This window comes from Pagrus pagrus (genome assembly GCF_965226575.1).
Source record: "Pagrus pagrus genome assembly, chromosome: 15".
NCBI lineage: Eukaryota > Metazoa > Chordata > Actinopteri > Spariformes > Sparidae > Pagrus > Pagrus pagrus.
This window is the reverse complement of record NC_140199.1, coordinates 12,254,875-12,275,037: the sequence shown is the minus strand read 5'-3', so window position 1 is coordinate 12,275,037 and position 20,163 is coordinate 12,254,875. Positions and strand designations below refer to the sequence as shown.

The 20,163-nt window shown below is 41.4% G+C and overlaps 1 protein-coding gene across 1 annotated transcript in view; it reads left to right on the top strand.

Annotated features, from left to right (window-relative positions):
- The first annotated feature begins 3,724 nt into the window (after positions 1-3,724).
- slc24a3 (solute carrier family 24 member 3) overlaps positions 3,725-20,163 on the top strand; it is a 68,191-nt gene continuing 51,752 nt past the window's right edge. Inside the window, exon 1 of the mRNA XM_084375116.1 lies at positions 3,725-4,066. Within this exon, the coding sequence (XP_084231242.1) occupies positions 3,886-4,066 (181 nt within the window). The 5' untranslated portion in view covers positions 3,725-3,885. The remainder of the gene's footprint in view (positions 4,067-20,163) is intronic.

Below are 20,163 nucleotides of genomic sequence, written 5' to 3'. Positions count from 1 at the left end.
GGTGTTTCTTTGAGTGTGTCTGCTCGTGTCGAGGGTGAAAGATCAATCTCATTGTTTTTAATGGTATTGCTCATAATGGCAGTCCCCTTCAAAAGCCCTGTTGCCGAGCCATCATTAAAACGGATGGATCTACTCATAGCTGCACTTTACTATTTCCCAAGAGACAAATTTTCGGGAACATAACCAGAATTTGTTTTTTATTCAGCCAATTCTTATAATTAGTGTACATAATTGACTAAATGCATTTGTAAAGCCTCAGACAATAATATATAAAATGAAGATTTAAGAGATATACAGACCAAACTGTAGATATATTACTGGGATGCAATAGGGATTAAAAAAATTTCCTTCTGCAATGTCCATTCTCACCATACATATCAAATATTATGACACACTGATCAGAAAGAATGAATGAATGAATGAATGAATAGCTTTTCTTAAAATATTATTAAAAACACAAATGGGAATACTTCACTAGATCAAACACAGAAAAAAATCATTCAAGAATTAGCTCTGCATCAACTCTCAGACAGAATGCATGAAGATGGTTAGTTCCTACTTTTCTGCGGTGATGGATGGGCTGATAATGAGGCAAACTTTCGAGCATGGCCGCCAAGCATGGCGAGTAGACTCGGTGATCCTCAGGAGCCACAGAGACAGCCTGATAATAGCCCCTTTACAGTAGGTTCAGTGAAGCAGCTGGTCTCGCTTCTTCAGGATGATGAATCCAGGCTGAGACAAGGCCTATCTGAGGACACACAGGAGACACACACCATGTGTTCTGGTCTCGTTGTGTTCAGTGACAGGCTGCAGAGTTCAGGTGCATGCAGCCAAAATGTCTTGGGCTTGACTTGTGGCTTTTAAGAATCTTTGCCATCTTTCTTCTCAATTCAGAGTTCACTCTGGAGCTTTTTTCCAGCTCTCCGTAAAAAGTGTAAAACGAAAGCCAGCAAAAGCCGAGAGTCAGGACAAGAAGCAGAAGAGACAGGAGGACGAGCCGAGAGAGCCCAGATTGAAAACTAACTTGTTCTGTCATCCATAAATGCGACATATTATAAGAACCAATGGAGGCACTAAGAGCACGTAAGATGAATTCACCAAATAACACAAAGTGGCAAGTAACATAACAAATAAACATTTTCTTATCTGTAGTTTGGGATTATATAACCATGAAGCACATCTAAAATAATAAATGATAACAGAATTCTATTATAAGTAAATCATACTGGTTAACATCAAATACACTCATGTGGTACTGGAATTTCATTACATCAAGTTTATTACCAAAACTCATTAGAAGGCAGTGTGGCATTTTGTAAATTAGCAGATTTTGAAGCAGAGCTCATAAAATCAAAACGATGTTCTGAAAAACAAGATATATATATTTTTTACACATTTAAGTAGATAGTTCTGACCATTCAGACACCCTGACAATTTAATTTATGGCCCTAGAGAGGTCTAATGGTCCATTCATGTGGACCTCTGTCTGAGGAAACAGAGTCATGGATTTCACAGGTCTGTTCCTTGTCTTTCTTGACATCCTCCCTCCTTGAGGTCAAAGGCCATTGAATATGTGTCTCTGTGCACTCCAACAAAAGCACAGAGAGCCTTTCCACTGAAGCATCACAATGTTAATTAAAGAATTTAGTCTCTTTGTATATTCTTGTGTTCAGTCCGCTACAGTTGCATAATTCATCGAAATGTTATCACAATGGCAATGTACATGATCTAGATCGCAGGAGCTGCGATTGTTTCATAATAGCAAAATGTTTCACAACATACCATTATAATTGAAGCATTGTGGTGCTACAGAGATGCCGCGACCTACAAATCATATTCTCTAGACGTAAGGGAACAGCAGAGGTGACAGATAATATAGGCTTGAGAAGGTTATGCTTTCCCTAAATGTCTATTAGTCTATTATTCATTTGTAGTGATGGGCAGATCGACTTTTTATCCGCAGGATCGTGTAATCTGGTCATAAAAATGAACAATCTGATTAGTAGCAGATGGGATGCAGGTTGGTGAAATACATCTTTGATGAGGTGATTATAAATTAGGCCTATAAAACTAGCAGCAATCCTGCAGCAGCAGAAATGATGAGTGCATCCCCTGGGCACATTTATGCACGAGGCACAGCAGCTTAACTTTGATTGATTATTTGAATCTCCAGACAGGCCGACAGGATCAGTGAGAATCTCATGTAAATTAATATTCTTCTATACATCCTAAAAGTCACACACACGGACCAGGTTTATACTGTCCTCCTGATAAATCCAGAGTTCCATCAGAGCTGTCTCAAAATATTTATCTAAGAAGGTAAAAGTTAAATTCTGTTTCCTCCAGATAGTTGCTCTATCCTGTCAAGTTTTTAACAACAGCTTTGAGTTTTGCTGCCACACTATTTGCTGCAGTGACATTACTGCATGCATGGACATTTTTAAAATGCAAACGGAGCGGAGATCGGAGAAATATCTACGGGTGTACCGTAGCCATGGGTGCCAGCTGTAGCAGCGTTATTTTAGATCACACTACCTTGCTCAACATGACCCACCCTGCCTCTGATTGGCTACATCCTGCCTGTTAAGTAATGCAGGTGTGTAACTTTCATCAAAGAGTGAGCAGAGGTGAGATGTCTCACTCTGTAGCTAAAACGGAGCCTTCAAGACACAGTGTGTAAAGGGGTGCTGCACCATATGAGAAAAGTTATGTGTTTTATGAAAATTTAATTATGTAAACCTACTCTACTAGGAACCCCAAATAAAAGTATGAACCTGAAAATCAGCATAATACGACATCTTTAATATAATGTATTTACATATTTCTCAATAGGCATTTGTCATCATCATCACGTCATCCACAGTAAGAGCATGCGCTTGACTGAGAAGTGTATATTGTACGATCAGTATTGCTCTCTCTCTCTCTCTCTCTCTCTCTTTCGCACACATAACACACACACACACACACACATTCCCCTCCGGAGCTCCGAAGCAGCACATCCAAGCCTGCATTTCCACAGCCTACTCCTCAAGCATCCACTTATGCCCCTGATCATTTAGCCATGGAAGCCCGCCATCCGACTCCAAGCATGGAGGAGGAAGAAGCGGTGGAGAAGCACTCATCAGTAACCTCTTCAAACCGCAAATGTTCCGGAGTGAGCCAAGAACCGGAAATACGAACTTCAAAATAAAATACGATTGCATTATTCTGACCATCCAGAAATATCTTGAGGTACAAGTCCTGTTGCTGATTTAAAAAATAATAATAATTATCAGTAATCATTTTTGTATCAAATGTCAACCAGAAAATTATATTAGTATACAGTGTGGTATTGGAGAATTCAATGCAAATTATGTGAATCATAGGCTACATACAAAAAATTGCAAAACTAATTTTTACATAAAATAATAATTAATTTGGATACATTTATTTAATTTTGGCTTTCATTTAGTTTATATGAGCCTAGGTATTCGTTTCGCAAATTCGTCTGGGCTCTCTGTCAAGAATGACATTTTATCATAATAATATTAAATTAAAATAGTCAAGATCTTTCCAAAGGCTTTTATACAGTATTTTGGACAAAAATCATTTTAAGATAAAGAATGCTCTGGTGTTTTTGTTTGGAGAAAAAAAAAACACCTCTTAATCGATAAGCGCTTTATTTTGAAATTTAAGACCGGATGAAACATTCTTTTTTTTTACACTCGGGCTGACTTTACAAAACCATCCACAAGCAAGTCATATCTCCTCTCGTCGAGTAACTTCAGTGCACACACACAGCCCATCTCTCTGCCGTCTCTTCCTCCCCGGCTCGCTTCAGTTTCTCGTACCTTTGCACCACCACCCGGGGGTTCCGCCGGAACGCTCGCCCCAGAGAGGAGCGCCATGGCCCGCGTGGTGGTTGAAGGGATGCCGGAGACGACCGTCAGAGGAGGAGTGATGCTGAACCGACGGAGGAGCAAAGCCAGGCGGAGAAAGCGAAAGGAGTTCTTCGCCGTCCAGATGTGCTTTGCGGGGGTACTGCTGGGGCTCGCCGTAGGGCTCCAGTCTGTGGCACGGAAAGCAGGTGAGGGGCCAGTTTAGACGTGTTCGTGTCTCACTGTCTGTCAGCCCGACCTGAATTCACATGTTTATGTTGTGAAGAGGGGAAGCGTCCATGTGAAGTTTGTGGCGAGCAGGAACAACAGGCTGTTTGAAGGGCAACAATGCGGTTAGATAAACACATTGTCATGGGTGTGTGTGTGTATTTATAATTGTTTTTGTGCTTTTTATCACATTTAAAATTCATAAAAGAAGAAAATTGATTCATGATGAATGTTTGCAAGGGAAATAATCAGAAAAAGTGTGGGCAGCACATGGTAATATTAAAAATGATATTAAGCATGTCATTTTAAAAATGTTAGTCACAAGGTTAATATTGATTAATGAACATGCAGACATTAAGTGGCTGTAAACAAATGTGACTGAGTGACAGTGGCTTCAGTGTGTACAGTAGTGATGCTGTCACGCACCATTAAAAAGGCTGTCAAGGATGTGACACATTATGGATCCCATTGGGATTAGGGTTGCTACATCAGAGTGAGTTGTTGTTGACTTGCAGCTTTTTGTGTGTGCGTGTGTGTCCGTGCACACATTCACAATCACAGTAAAGGAAGAAAAAAAAAACAAGAGCATGCTTTCCTGTAGCTCAACATCTGTAAATAATAATCCCCTGGAAATGGCTGCGGTGTCTGTGCTGGTCTGTGTTGCTTGTATCACTTCGCAGAAATCTACTTTTTTCTACCATTTCCTGTCAGCTACAAGTAGGCAGAGACCAGCTGATGCACGAGGTGTAAAGTTAAACAGCATTCTTTAACTGGAAATATCAATTGAACAGTAGAGTATCACCAACAGGGATATTTATATTGACTGACTTGTCAGTAATCATCTCGTTGTGATCAATGGGCTGTGTGGTGTCAGTTGGGACATATAAACAGGGTGTACATGAGCTGGACTCAGACTTTTGAACAGCTTTATATCATTACCAGGTCTGAGCTCAGCCAATGTTTTGCTGTCTTTTGCCAAGTAGGTCTTGTTAATGGTCAAGTCAGCAGCCCAGTAAATGTTGCGAATATTATCGACTCGATTCCAAAACCAGTCAGACCGACGGTGTCATCCTCATTATGTAAACAAGCTGTTGCAGAATCTTCTCGTCCATCTTTTCTCACGCTCTCTGTTGTTGATTACCTCCATGAGTTTCTAAGTTTAGTGCAAATTGTTCACCAGATCGTCAGCTCACCCACTCACTGATTTCAGTCTGACGGCGTGCTGGAGCTTCTATTTTTGGGGGCCACAGAGAAGATGAGAATGTGTAGTGAGTACAGAGGCATTATGAAAACGCCAGATGTCTCCAATATGTAATATTTAACATCAGTGGCACATTTCACCTCATGAAATCAGTCATGAAATTTCCCAAGTCTGGAACCATGTTACAATGTTTGTCATGGTGTACATCTCTTATTGTTACAGTACTTCAGCTCAATCGTAATAATGCAGAACCAGTGAAAACACAAGTGTGTGCATACACAGGAGACAACTATAGTGAAATGAGAGACATGCAGCACTGATTGAAATTATTTGTGGATTCATCAGTGCGTTGATTTTGCAATTTGATAAGTTGGTGCTTTGAGTATTATTTATTTGCACAGGTTCAAATCATACAAATGACAATGATTGATTGGCTGATTGATTGAGAAAAAGTGTTCAGTGTAAGTTTTGTAACTTGGGACACCTGTATCTTATTGATAATTAATCAAAATAATGGCAGTTTTTAAAAAAAGGAGGACAAATGCTGGACATCCTCTGGTTCCAGCTTCTCAGATGTATGGATTTATTGCTTTTTTCTATGTATTTGTGTTTTGGACTACTGAAGGGCATTTTCAGTATAACTGATCTGAACAAGAATGAAAATAATAGAATACTTTAGAAAGACTTGATTTGGAAAATAAATGTTTTCATAATTTTACATCCACAGTATTGTGATAACAGGACCGCCTGATATATATGTATATGATGAGGCGACACTGATACGCTTTTTTAATAGAATGAAGAGGTTTCCTTCTTCCTTTTTGCTCATGTTGTTAGGGCAACTGTTATTATCATTATCACTTGATCTGTTAATCTATTTTCTCACATGTGAGTATTTGCTGCTCGTCACAGTTTTATCAGGTCTACCTGATGGTAGATCCCTAACCCTTTTTAAAACTAATTCATTGGCAAGTCACAATTCTCCAAATCCATGATTTGACTTTCGATTTTAAGGTCCTGACTGGATTCAATTTCTCAATTTTAAAATAATTTTTCAGCACTGCTGGCTACGCTATTGTCAGACTATCGCATCTGGATCCGTGAAGATCAACAGATCTTTGGTTTAATGCCCTGATAACTCTCATTTGAGCGTATCCTGGTGGTTTTTACCAGGTTAGTCTTAGACAAAGATTCAAAGCTGAACAAAAAAACCTTCAACAAAAAGAAGATAGAAATTAAGTTTGGAAGTTTCTCAAATCTGTCTTGAGTAAACCTTCCTCCCAAACGAGTTGATAAAGGATCTCTGCACAAGAAAACAAACCCAACAAAAACCTCTGTACCAGTGGACACAGGATAAGTGTCATAGAGTGCAGCTGCAGGCTAGTTCTTATTACCTCAGACGCATGCCACATGCACGCAAGCTGGCACACGTGGGAGGTGGGTAAATACTGCATTGAATTCCCTGATCAAAATTGAAAGCTTATTTCTATTGATTTTAATCATCATAAAACCCCTAGTGCATTATAATATCTTGGCAAAAATGTTATACCAGAGCTTGAAAACCCCTGGTTTCATATAAAATGACAGAAAATACTAAAGAAATTCCTAATTCCAAGTGATATCTTTGGATTGTTCGTTTTGCTCGACCAGTAGTCTAAAACCCAAAGATACTCAAGTCACAGGGACATAAAACGGAGAAAGGCAGCAAATCCTTACATTAGAGAAGCTCAACATTTTTGATTGACAAATGATTGATAATTGACAATGACACTTAAAAACCCTGCGAGTTAAGGCAGACCAACTCTACCATCGTAGCCCCATAATCGACAAATCACTTCAGCACCGAACTGTATGATCATTACACTGTGCTGTCGACGTTGACCTCTGCTGATGGAGAAATGTGTTCGGAGTTGGATGCTAATTGACAGCATTTTCACATCGACTGTCACATGGGAGAGCAGGACCTCCTCTCATGTCAGTGATAGTACCCCTCTGGGCACACCGAGGCTTTCAAGGTCTTGGAAATGCACTAACACACGTGTCAAGGTGTGTGTACATTCCCCCATGTCTTTGCTTCCCCACCACAGCCCTGCGGACCAACACGTGGATGCGCACACACCTCTCCTCATACCCCCTTGTCCTCCATCTGTCCTCAATTCGACCACCATTCCCCTAAGCCCATCCATCCTCGTCTCACCTCCTGGAAACACAAGGTAAAACCCAGACCCAGGACAAAAGCACTATAGGAAGGAGGATTACCCAAAGACATGTTGCCATCGCTGTCATCTGGAGGATTTAATATCATAGAGCCTTGCTGCTCAATCTAAAGTCCCTCCATCATCCATCTGTGACAAACCAAAAAGACGTGTGTAGCAGCCAGACAAATGGTCGTGCTATAGAGAAGCCACTAATGGCTGCTTGGTATATCTGCTATACAACATTAGTCTCCAGATGATCTCATTACATAACTTAAAGCTCTCGTCGGTGGGTCCCCTTCTCTTTGCACGCTAGCAGAGGACGGGAGGGGAGAGCGGAGAAGCACAGACGGAGCACTTTGCGCTGACGAAGCCCCGGGACTCGGAGCCGAAATAGACAAAAAAGAACAGAGACAAGAGACGGGGGAAACGTTGGGGGGGGGCGGGGCAGCACTGCCAGTGATGGAAAGAGGTAGAGGAGGGAGATGCTAAAGGAGTAGACGGGAGGGATGAAGTGAGATGAAGAGGGTTAGATGGAGGCAAGCGGAAGGGGAGAAAAGATAAAGAGGGGAGCCTGTCCATAGTGAGGGGGATAAAGTGAGTCAGAGAGCAAGTGGAGGAAACGGAGGGAGGATGGAGAGAGGTCCCTTTTCTTTGGATTAACATTCTGGTTTATTACAAGCGCCAGCATTAACTGCGATGCAACTGCAGAGAAGTAAGACAGCACTGCAAAAAGATAAATAACATTCTCATGAAATGAATAACCAAAATACATTCTGTCAGAAAAATAGCACAAATGCATTTAAATCCACAGACCTGCAGTTGTAGCGAGACGAACATTCACAGGGTCTCTGTTGTGAAAATGCTCCCCTCTGCACGTGTAACACCATGAACAGCATGGTCTCAGCAGTACACTTCAACGCTGCAAGCTACACAGCAGGCCTGTCATACAGGCGCCTTTACAAACATCTCTTTCATTTAACAGAATCGTGCATGAAAATATGCAAAACTTTAGCCGTACATCCGTAGATTCACGTTACACTTCATTTTTTTAATAGCATAATTTCTGCATAAATACAGAACTAAACAGATGGAAGAAGATGCGTTTTTTCCCAGTTCTGACACTTACGGTTCACTGTGGCTAAACAAAAAATGGGAAAAATAATGCCTGAAGTTTTAATGGGCGCTTTCAAAATGAAAGTCTGGATTTTAAAGGCATATTTTAATGCTGTGTGTAAATTGTAGCACAACATACGTATACGCTAGTCCATCAGCAAATACTTGCACTTGCTTGATCAATGCAGTTTACCCATCACTGATAGAAACGATTGCCTAAACTATCAAATAAAGTGCAATTAACTGGAATTATCCTTTAAGCAGTGCAAAGTTTAAGGACTCAAGCCATAACGTTGAAGAGCCTCTTTACTCTTCTACAGTACCTTAATTTTTTTTAACTTCTCTAACTGTTGCCAATGGGCAGATTCTGACATTTCCCATGACTGAATTTGCTGCGCCTCCCTGGGCGGTGCCTCCAATGTGTGATTGACAGATTCATTAAGTAGCTACTTAAAAACAAAAGAATGCCGACAGAGCTGTGGAGATACACCAGAGGAATATTCTCTTCCATTGGATGTCAGACAAGATGGCTGATTGTAAATAGTGACTGAAATGTAAATGAGTTTGAACCTTAAATAACAGCTAAATGAAAAGTCACTGTATGTGAAGCATGAGTGTGTGCTAACATTTGTCAGCAGCACGTGATGAGTAAATTGCAAACTGTGGTTAACATAGACCAGTCATTGTGTTACTAACAGAAGTTTCCCCTTTCTAAGAGGAACTTCCACGTGTTCCCACAGACGACCATAAGCTGAGTTGTGCTCGGCAGGCACATTAAAGCTGCATTTATTGATGGTTAAGATTAGACATGTTGCATATAGTCACATGCAACATATAGCTGAAATGCACCTCCTCTATTTGCTGTATCAGCAATCGTGCTGCTGAACAATTTATGATATTTTTTTACCAAATTTAACCCGTTATTGCATAATGTATGTACAGTTCAAAGTAGTGTTTACACGCAAGTAAAGACAGCCTGTCTTTTCATCTGACATCCTGCTCGTAATATTATCATCATGTTTGTAAGACTAGTTTTGATAAACGTACATTAGTTTGGTATTGATTTTTAATACCTTACTTTGAGGAATAAATACATAATGTTCTACAAACTCCAGTATGTGTACTGTAAAATCACTTGCAGTAACCCCTGTGAATTATCACATCGCAGTATAGTGTATTTATTCACGCTCAACTGTTATTGGCAACAATTAGATGATGCTGACAGACTTTAAAGTAAAAGCCAATGTTTAAATGGCAGACACTGAAGCTAATGTTGCTCCGTATCTGCGTAAACAGGCAGCAGCTCACTAACATCTCATCAGCTGCTGTAGCCAAAAGTGAATGAACACAAGCAGCAAGAATACAGTTTAAAATTGGCAGCGTTATAATTCAAATTGAAAACATGTCTGATAAAACATTGAGTGTTTGCTTTTAGTACTTGCCAGTTTTATATACTCTGTGCTATGGACACATTTCAACGCACGCAGGAATGACAAGGGCTGTGTCTAATTCAGCTGCATCTGGGTCAGTCTGTGTGAACAGAGCGCAACACTCCCCAGTCTGAGGTAGACACAAACAACCTCTCTCCTGTTTTTTCCCCATCCTTCCATTTCTTCCTCCTCAGTCGTACTCTCTCTCAAGCTTCCCATCTATCTGGTGGTCACTATGCTGTCATCTTGTCCCTCTCTCCCGCCATTTCGGTGGCACTCAGCTATCATTTCGGTATACCCCCCTGTAGCTGTAACCCTTGTGCCTTTCACAGTGCCCCTGTGATGCAGCAGCTACAGCTTTCTTTTCTCCCTCTCTCTTTTTCACCCGAGCTCACTCCCTCGTCACTGTGTACATCATCAGTGCACAGTCTCAAAAGAGCTTGTTCACAGAATTTGCTGAAGCACAGCTCCTCCATTTGTCGACTTATTTATTTGCTGTCTTGCCACACAACAATCCCATGTCTGCGTCATTGTTTCTGAGTTTATTACGGTAACCTACTGTGTTTGCCCAAGCACACTTAATGCAGCTAAACTGCCATTGGTGAATTGCAATCAAATTTTGGGACAGCAGTAATATTCCCCACAGGATAAACTCTTATAACTTCGGTGAACACCTTCCCTATTCATCGAGCGCCACCAGCCTCAGATGTAATTTGCTAAGTAGAAGCTTGTTAACTTGCTAAACTAAGCTAGTAAACAGTGAAAACATAATAATATCGTAATATTGTATCGCTACCATGTTGACGCTGAAACTACCTGCACAGCATTTTTGTCCATTTGAGGGCTCAGACCACACTGTAAACAAAACAGACCTTGTATCACCTTGTATGTAATGGTGAACATGGTGGTAAACACTTTCCTGGGTACACATCCGTTTGTTCCGTTTAGTCCAACATTCACGCCTTTTCAGCCCTGTTCGCCAGCTAGTTGCTAACTTTGACCGCCTGCTCTTTGGTGCTGGACAAGTAGTGTAGCCTACTGTGGGTTTATCAACTGATGTTTACTGAAAACTGCAGTTGGAGACGAGGTTAATGAGGGTGGTGAAACTGACCCGAAAGAGTTACATTTGGGAAAACCAAAACAATGAGCTGAAAGAGGCCAAAACAATCCGTTGAGCTAAAGGGGGCCTGCAGATTAAGGTGATGATTCTCTGTGGGTTAATCATGAGTGACACCTTTTACATTATACAATAGTAATAAGTAATGGAAATGTAATAGTAATTTTCTTCATTGTAAAAATGAAAATATTGATCAGTGCGGCTTTAACATTTTACCAACCGACCGCGTGAACACTGGCAAACATGTCAGGTACACAGAGATTAACCCCTCCACTGACGTGCTAAGCATGGATGAGCTGACCTTCATCTGCACTTGTGCACAATCTAGGAAACTCACATCGAGGTTATTCTCACACACACACACAAACACACACACACACACACACACACACACACACACACACACACATTGCCCTTTTAGAGTTTTAACATTCCTCATTTGACAGGAAAATATAGATACTGTGCAAATTATACTGCAGTAAAATGAAGAGGGCACAGTAATGACTGGAAAGAAGTGTGTGTGTGTTTGTGGGTCTGTGTGTGATGACTGAAAGGTGCAAATGGCCTGCTGATACTCATCAGGGATGAAAATATATGAATTTCCATCTCTTTTTCTCTCATTTGCTTTTATTATTACTACTGTTTCAGTCTCGCCCCCCCTCTCTCTTTTTTCCTTCTCTCTTCTCTCACTCTGTCTGTTCTCTCTTACGCACCCCTCTTGATCTGTTGCTCATGCAGCACTTCATTATAGGAGCTGCTTTTTGTAGGCTTTGTGACAGCGAGTCCAGGTTTTGATAGATGACTTTGTGTTATTGTAACAAGCTGAGCACCTAATGGGGCCTGTCTGCTCTCTGGGTTAGAATGCTGGGAATCATATTGTCCTCTTTCTCTGACTGAATAATGGACAAAGGCACGTTCATGTTATTCAGTCCAGTAATACTGTCGGTACTGTAATGCTATTCAGACAGACAGTCATCACATGTAAATATGAGCTAAAAGACAGAGTTCCACTACACAGACTCACTGGGCTGAAGAGATTACTGGAAATGTTGCACATTTAAAGCTGCATTCAGGAATTTTGTGGTTTTAAAGCAGTATTAAATGACTCAACGGATCAGTTGTAACCACTGAGAACCAATGCACATACAAACAACCTTTGCTAATTGTTTATGTCTGGTGGTTGTTCCAACACATCAAAGCTTATCCAAACCAATTGGATCCTAGCTAAATAATGCAGCGGATAGAGAGCGGAAGTGAACCTGGAACTTCAAGGTTCTGCTGCAGAAATAAGAAATTCTCATATACAATCCCCTTGGGATTGAATGATATACACATGCTCAAAACAGTGTGTTATAAACTAATTAGTTTGTAGGTAATTGGATGTTTTAGTGTTACAGGGTTAGTGACACTAAATGGCCCATTGAACTATGTATCAGAGTGGTGGCATGGTGCTGGAGATGACCCAACTAGTAAGTGTTAGCATGTATTTATTGGATTTATTTGTCTACTTTATGAACGGATGTACAATACTGATTCTCATTTAAGTTCTATTTAGGTCTTCACCAACTTCTGTGAAAAAATATGTGGCTCATTAGCTGTTAAATGCTCCACTACGTTCACCAGCTAGTTGTTGACCTTGGTGCTGGGCAGGTAGCTTACAGCTGCTTGCTGATGTGATAACTCTCCTGGGTTTGGTGACTACAAGGGACCCCTTTCACATCACGTATAGTTATTTGATCCATTTTTTAATACACAAATGTGGGATTAGTGCAGCATTAACTTATTGATGATGACAAGTTACAACAGCATGTAGCTAAAAGGGTTCGGCTCAACCCACAAGGTGTCTTTAGGGTACCACTTGGTTTTTTAGTTTCTAGGCTTTTTAATCCTTAAAATTGTACACATGGTATCATGTATATGTGCTTAAAATGTGTCGTATTGAAAGTTTTAGATAACATGAGCTAACATTAAAAATATAAGCATGCTCATACACAAACACATGGGTTCTCACAGGCTTCTTGCGAATAACGAGGTTATCATACGACTCCTGTTGATTCCATGGAAGTCCCCAACTATGTTTAATTAAAGCCTGAGGATTAATAATGAATTCACAGCTGAGTGGATCCTGTGTGTAACGTCATGTGTCGACTGACTGCATGACACTATGAACTGTGGGGGGAAGACTTCGGATTACATGCTGGAGAGCAGTGTGGGATCATGTGGAGATGCTACTCCACCAGCCTGCTGGGAGTAGGGACACTGTGATGCAGGGCTTTGTGAATTCAAAATTAGAATGAGGATTATTCAATAAGCACATTGAGAATAATGTCACACTAAGGTCACAATCGTGTAAATGTGTGCACACGTACCTGTATGAGAGCGAGAGAGTTGATGAGTGTGTGCATGTGTGCACTTCATAGGAAACACTCTGGTGTTGAGCTGACAATTAAGTGGACACTCAGCTCATTGAGGAGCAACCAAATCTGTCTGTGCTTTCAGGCTGCAAGAGGTCCCACACCAGCGTACTCTAAATATAGTATGGTGGACAATGTATGTGTCAGTTAGTTTCTGGCCATTTGATGAACTGCAGATTTGTTTGCAGATATGCACTACTGAAGCTAAATCTTAAATGAAGCAAGGCAGGAAGACTACCTTTTTGCAAGCTCGGCCTTTATTTTATTTCTCATACCATCCTTTCATTTACTGCTGTCACACATGCTCCCTCATAATTGCCTGTCATTGTCTGTATCAGCAGGGCACATCTATCCAATAGCACAGCGACACACTCTCACTGTTAGCCTATCATCTTGCTGCTTGTTGCTGTTAGACATCCTCGTCTTTTGAAATATGATCGTCTCCCTGCCTTTAGTTCATCCATGCTGCTGTTTTGCGCAGGTCCACATGCTGTCATCTCAGCTCGAATCGTCGCCAATGTCATACATTTACATACCTTTCTTTTCCACTTCTCGTCATAGTAGCAAGCGGATGTCCGATTATCCAGCCTTAAGGAGAAACGTCTCTTCTCCACCTGTACCTGCTCCCACAAAGCGTCATCGGCTTTCCAGGACACTCCGCTGCGGTCAACAACCTGATCGCCTTCACGCAGTCTCTGGCTTATTCCATCCAAGCTATCCACGCACCCCTTTTAGATTCATTATTTTTAGACAAAGTTGACCTGTTATTGTTATTTTGGGGTGCTTTTATTGTCTTAATTCCAATTTTGACAGATGGAGATTACAAAAGGAAACGCTGACATACAGGGACTCTTTCTTTCTTCGGGCTCCTCGCACTTTTTAAAAGATAATGTAGAAAAGTTCTCTTTTGCAGCAAATTACAGACTGACACATATGCATAACTTGTATTTAAACAAAGTTTTGTGTTTTTTTGCAAAAGTATATCAGTTCCAAATACTGGATATCTGTCACCTACATAAATAATCAGCATCAGCCCTGAGAAATCCATACCATACCATCTGAAGTGTGTGTGTGTGTGTATCTTTGTCTCCTGATTGTCCCCAATCTGTTAACAACAGCTTAATTTCTCACCCTCAAGAGTATTTTCTCATGTGTTCATAATCAAATCATATGGACACACACGCACACATAAACACAGTCAGAGCTCAGCTATGATGGATGAGCAAATCTAAGCTAGGGTCACTGGGTTTGTCTGTGGGCTCTGTATTGTATTAGATCTAGCTGTGATTAAACATTAGGAGCTATTTTCTGTCTCTCACTCTCTCTGTCTCCATTGCTCTCTCTCTCTCTCTCTCTCTGTCGCTCCCTTGCTCCCCAAATATGCCCTTCCTAATTCATCACCCAGCCCAAAGCCTATTTTAGCACCTGCCATGTGTATTCTGGGATCCTCACATGGCTCGGATAGACACAAGGAAGGGGGCAAGAGTTGAAGAAAGGGGTCTCTCCCTGAGGAAGAGTGGGATCACTGGACAAGATTCTGTAGACCTGCTGTTGTCTTTACTTTCTCTTCCTTTATTCATCAATTGCTACTTGCTTCCCTCCACCTGTGCTCTCATGTCTACTCTGTCTTACAGTTCCTCTTCTTGAATCTTCTGTTTCCTCTATTAGGCTCATTGTTATACAGTGTGTTAGTAATCGCAATTGACACGAGGCTCAGTTTGAAGGGCTTAGCACTACCATCCATTGTTGAAATTTCCAGTAGTTTTACGGGATTGGATTTCATGCTCCAAAACACAGTCCATGATGAGGCTTGCTTATCATACACACATCTCATGGAGGTAACTGGGGTACCCTTGGCATCCAGAACTGATCGAAACATACAAACACATACATGCATTTTAGATAGAGTTGTGACTTACACTTTTCAGTGTCCAATCAAAAGCCAATGTCTACACTCTGCTTTGAAATCATAGGGCAGTAAAAAATACAGACATTTTCCCTTAATTGTGTTCATTTCTGTTCCTGGTGAATTAAACTCTTACTTAATTCATTATTTGTTTCTCATGCTCAGTCTTGGCATTGTCAAATTTTCATATAGGTTTTAAAGTCATGTCCCGCTGCTCAGCCCCAATAACTGGTAGACCCAGCAGCTATATATAGAGAAGCAATGTAAAAGTCCTCATTAAGCATTTGATTGAGGAGCTCAGCAAAGACCTGCCATAGCTCTCACCAGCCCTCTACATTCTGCCTCTCTGTACAAAGGGGTCCTTTGCTACATTAGAGCAGAACAGACCTGCTGTTTCGCCAAAGGCCACAAATCTGACAGTGTTGGTTTCACAACTGAAAATGATTATGCAGTGAAATATAGGTTAGTGGCTGTAGATTAAAATCAGAGTTATGTATCCTGATTCTTTAATGTAAGACAGGTCGAAACAAACATTTGTTGAGAATTACTCAGGTTAACCAATCCCGTTATTTCTCAAATGCTTGTTTTAGTAAGTAAGTTTAGAAGGTAATACTTTTTGTTGTTTGCAGGTTTCAATGACAGACTATCTGAGTGGGAGACCTGGCCGTGCTATTGAAAAAAAATAGCACGAAATGGTTTGACCTTAATGCCACAGATTTCAGGTTTATTTTTCTAAAACATCGATTGCTCTGGGAGCTAGGATATCAATCCATTATATCATTACATACCATGACCAGTCATTTTTGGTGGTTGAGAAACAATCTCACCACAATACCCATCTATCAGCTGTTCTGAAGCACTCAGTCATTTCACATGATCATCAGCAGATAGTTTTCCACGTGATCATGGAATAAAATTTGATTTCTTCTTAAGCACTTCGAGGAACTCTGTCCTTATTGATAGGATTAAACTGACAATATATATTAGTGGCGACCAGTAATTGTAAGCACAATATCGCAGTACAACAATGCAAAGAGTCCTCTGCCATGCCAGCAGGTATTTGGGGCTACAGTATACATGGCAACAGCAGTGTTGCCAAACATATGACACATCAGGAAAAGCTGAGGGATGGGTTACTTTTTCTGGCAACCATTGATGTCTGTATCAAGTTTAGTGTCAATTCACAAAATTGATGTCCAGACATTTTAACAAGTGATTGAAAACTTCGACCTGCTGGTGGCCATACATTAGTGTGTTCGCATGCTAAAATTAGCTAATTAGGGAATAAAGGGAATTTAATTTTGTTTTTCCACCAATCTTTCCACAGCACCGTGGAAAGAGAGATAAGTAACAGCATGTTAAGACTAATTAGTCAGCGCTCGGTCCACTTTGTTATTTCCTAAGTGAGTCAAAATACAATACAAATACAAGAATCTCTTTTGTCCCGGAGAGGATCTCTGTTCATCCCAAACACATTTTCTATCCTCCTCGGAGCGATGGGACGCCATTAGTCTGGTCAAAATGGATCACAAAGTTAATGAAATGTTATGTAGTGGCTCCTAAACTGGCCATTAGCTGTGACGACCGGGAGCCGTCAAAGTGCATGTGCTTTCGCTTCGTCCACAATGAGAAGCAAGAAACCAAGACAGACTGAACCAGTTGACTTAGTTTGTATTGACAGAATGGACGGGTTCACAACATTTGCTTTGGAAATTAGAGGTATGTGGCCAGCTAGGATGTTTGGAGAACCAAATTCCTGAACCAAATATCAACATCATTTGAAGAAACCCAAAACCACCTACCCCTACCACACTACCCCCATCATAAGACACAAGGAGAATACAAGTATGAAGTATGAAGCGATGTTCTTTATCTTTGAATTCTCTGAGGGGCCCTTGTTGGCTGATGATGACACAGTCGGGTGTGTGATTGAACTCTCCTGCAGTGATTAGCCTTGAGGGCCCTTGTGTTGCCCTGACGAATGCAAACACAATCACAGTGCTATTCACCTGCACTTAGCAGGGCCAGAGGAACCCACTACGCTTTTAATTACTCTGATCAGATTAATCACATTCTCAGATGACTCTGAATGAAATTTAACAATGTTCGTCTGGGTTTGTATGTGTGTGTCTGCACCTGTGTGCTTGTGTGTGTCTGTGTGTGTGACAGTTGGACTGAAGCTTATTATGCTAGAGATTAGAGAGGCCCTTCCTATTGAAAAGACAAATATGCTGAGGATATTAATCTCCTCTATGGGAAAGATAATGAGTGAAACTGTCTCCTTATCTGCAGACTGCTCTTCAGTCAGAGAGCTCACTGTTTAATAGGCTGTCTGGCTGCCAGAAGCCATTGTATTCGAGTCTGATTATAAGTTTGTTTCCAAGTGCATTGAGTATTATAAAGACGGGAGAATAACTTCAGGAGATGGACTGACTGAGGTTTTCAGAACTTTATCAAAATGTATTGGCTGTCCAAGTAGTCTTAAGAAGAGACAGCAGGCTGTCTATAATATACGCAGGTGCACCAGAAATTAGAGCCAGGTGCACTACCAGCCTGTTTCACCACCACCACTAGGAGAGAAGAGCATAAAAAATGAAGCATGAAGACCTGGTGAACTATACTTGGGCAAAGCAAAGCCAGGGTGCTTTCTGGTCTGCAGCGTTCCTGACATGAAAACCTGACAAAGTCAGTGCAGATGTGAATAGAAGCCAATTTTTATCTATTCCAGTCAGGTGGTGCGAATTGCCATCAGTTGCATCATTCACCTGTTTGTGAAAGTTGAAAATATTGAACTTTCAGCAAAACATTTGCACATGTTGTGGGCTTAGCCAAATGGTGTGTAGGGTGAGCAGGGCAGAGTGGGGAAGGATTGCCACTTGCAGTCCAGTGACAGTAGCCCCATTCACACTGTTGTTGCATGCAGGGATCCTGCGCCAATTCTCCGCATCCGCCTCTGTGTGAAAGTCTCAGATGCGGCGAGGGGTGAAATTTTGCTGCGCCTCTGATGCACCTCTGAAGTAGTTTCAGAGGCGCAAGTATTGGCAAACCAAACCAGTGTGAATGGATAAGCCGGCTGCGCGGAGCAGGGGTGTGTCGATCTGACAGTCTGATAACTAAACAGGTCCTTCACTCAACAAAATAAAGAGAAATGTCACACAAAGAAACGTTACAGGACCAAACAAAAGTAACGCAGTTGAGTCAGACAGCGTCCTGTTTACTGATGGCGATTATGTCATTATGTAATTTAGGACAAAAAACGTAACGTTGTCACTTTCCAGGATGTTTGGTGGGTCAGGATCTCAATCACAACACATTTTAACAGCATCCATATGATTAGAAACAGTCAGCAGGTACATGTTTAGATGAACAGGAGGACACCGGGGGAAACACGTTGAAAAAAACACGCGTCATCATCATGACGTGTACCGTCACACCTCTTTTGGACGTGGGAATAAATGCTGATTGTACCCTTCCCCACTGAAGACAAAAGCCAGATGTTAGTGGGTGTTAGTGGGTTTCACAGTCGTATACCTGCACAGAACAGGGTATTATGAGACTGCCTTTTAGTCATGTTGAGCTTTGTCTGACTGAGAGCATTCTCTGCTTTGTTCATCTCAAACCCCTCGTGGGACCCACACAAAGAGAATGCACCACACATTTGCTCTCGTCCATTTTTGGACAATTTAGGCAAATATACCCTGATTATGTAACTATCTTGTCTGAAGTCGTTTCTGCACCGGAGAGACAATTTGTACTGAAGTGTGTGTGTGTGTGTGTGTGTGTGTGTGTGTGTGTGTGTGTGTGTGTGTGTGTGTGTGTGTGTGTGTGTGTGTGTGTGTGTGTGTGTGTGTGTGCGTGTGTGTGTGTGCATGCGCACGCGTGCGTGCGTGTGTGTTTTGTCCAATTTCTAGACATTTCCACAGAGATAATCTTCCTCTCTCACACACACTCTTACTCTTTGCTGCGCTGAACCTCATACATTATTTGGTCTGTGTTGCTGTGTGGAGGAGAATTCACATGGCAGTAGAGGAAGTGAAAATCTCTTCAGGTTCTGGACCTGGATGTCCGCAGCACTGCGGAAAGAGAGATAACTAACAGCATGTTAAGACAGGCTGTTTAGACAGCACTCGGTTCACTTTATTTCCTAAGTGAGTTGAAATACAATTCAATCTCTTTTGTCCTGGAGAAGATCTCTGTGCATCCCAAACACATTTTCTGCGGTCCTGGGAATGATGGGACGCCATTAGTCCCGAGGCCTGGCCACAATGGATCACAAAATTAATTAAATGTTACGTAGTGGCTCCCAAACTGACTGGGAGCCATCAAAGTGCATGTGCTTTCACTCAGTCCACAATGAGAAGCAAGGACTGTTTGGAAGTCCACTCACTTTGATATTGAGTGTGTATTTTAGCCACAAGCTGTCAAAGAAACACTTCCCTGTCTGACAACAAGCAGGAACTCCATCCGACAGACTGACTCCCGAACTAACCAGTTGACAGAATGGACGGGTTCACAACATTTGCTTTTAAAATTGGAGGTATGTGGCTAGGGTGTTTGGAGAATGTTAGTCCATCCAAATTCATAGATTTGCTCTGCATCTTCTTAATAACAATCCTGAACCAAAGATCAATATCACTTGAAGAAACCCCAGAACCACCTACCCCGCCTCCCACAGTACCCCCATCATAAGACACAAGGA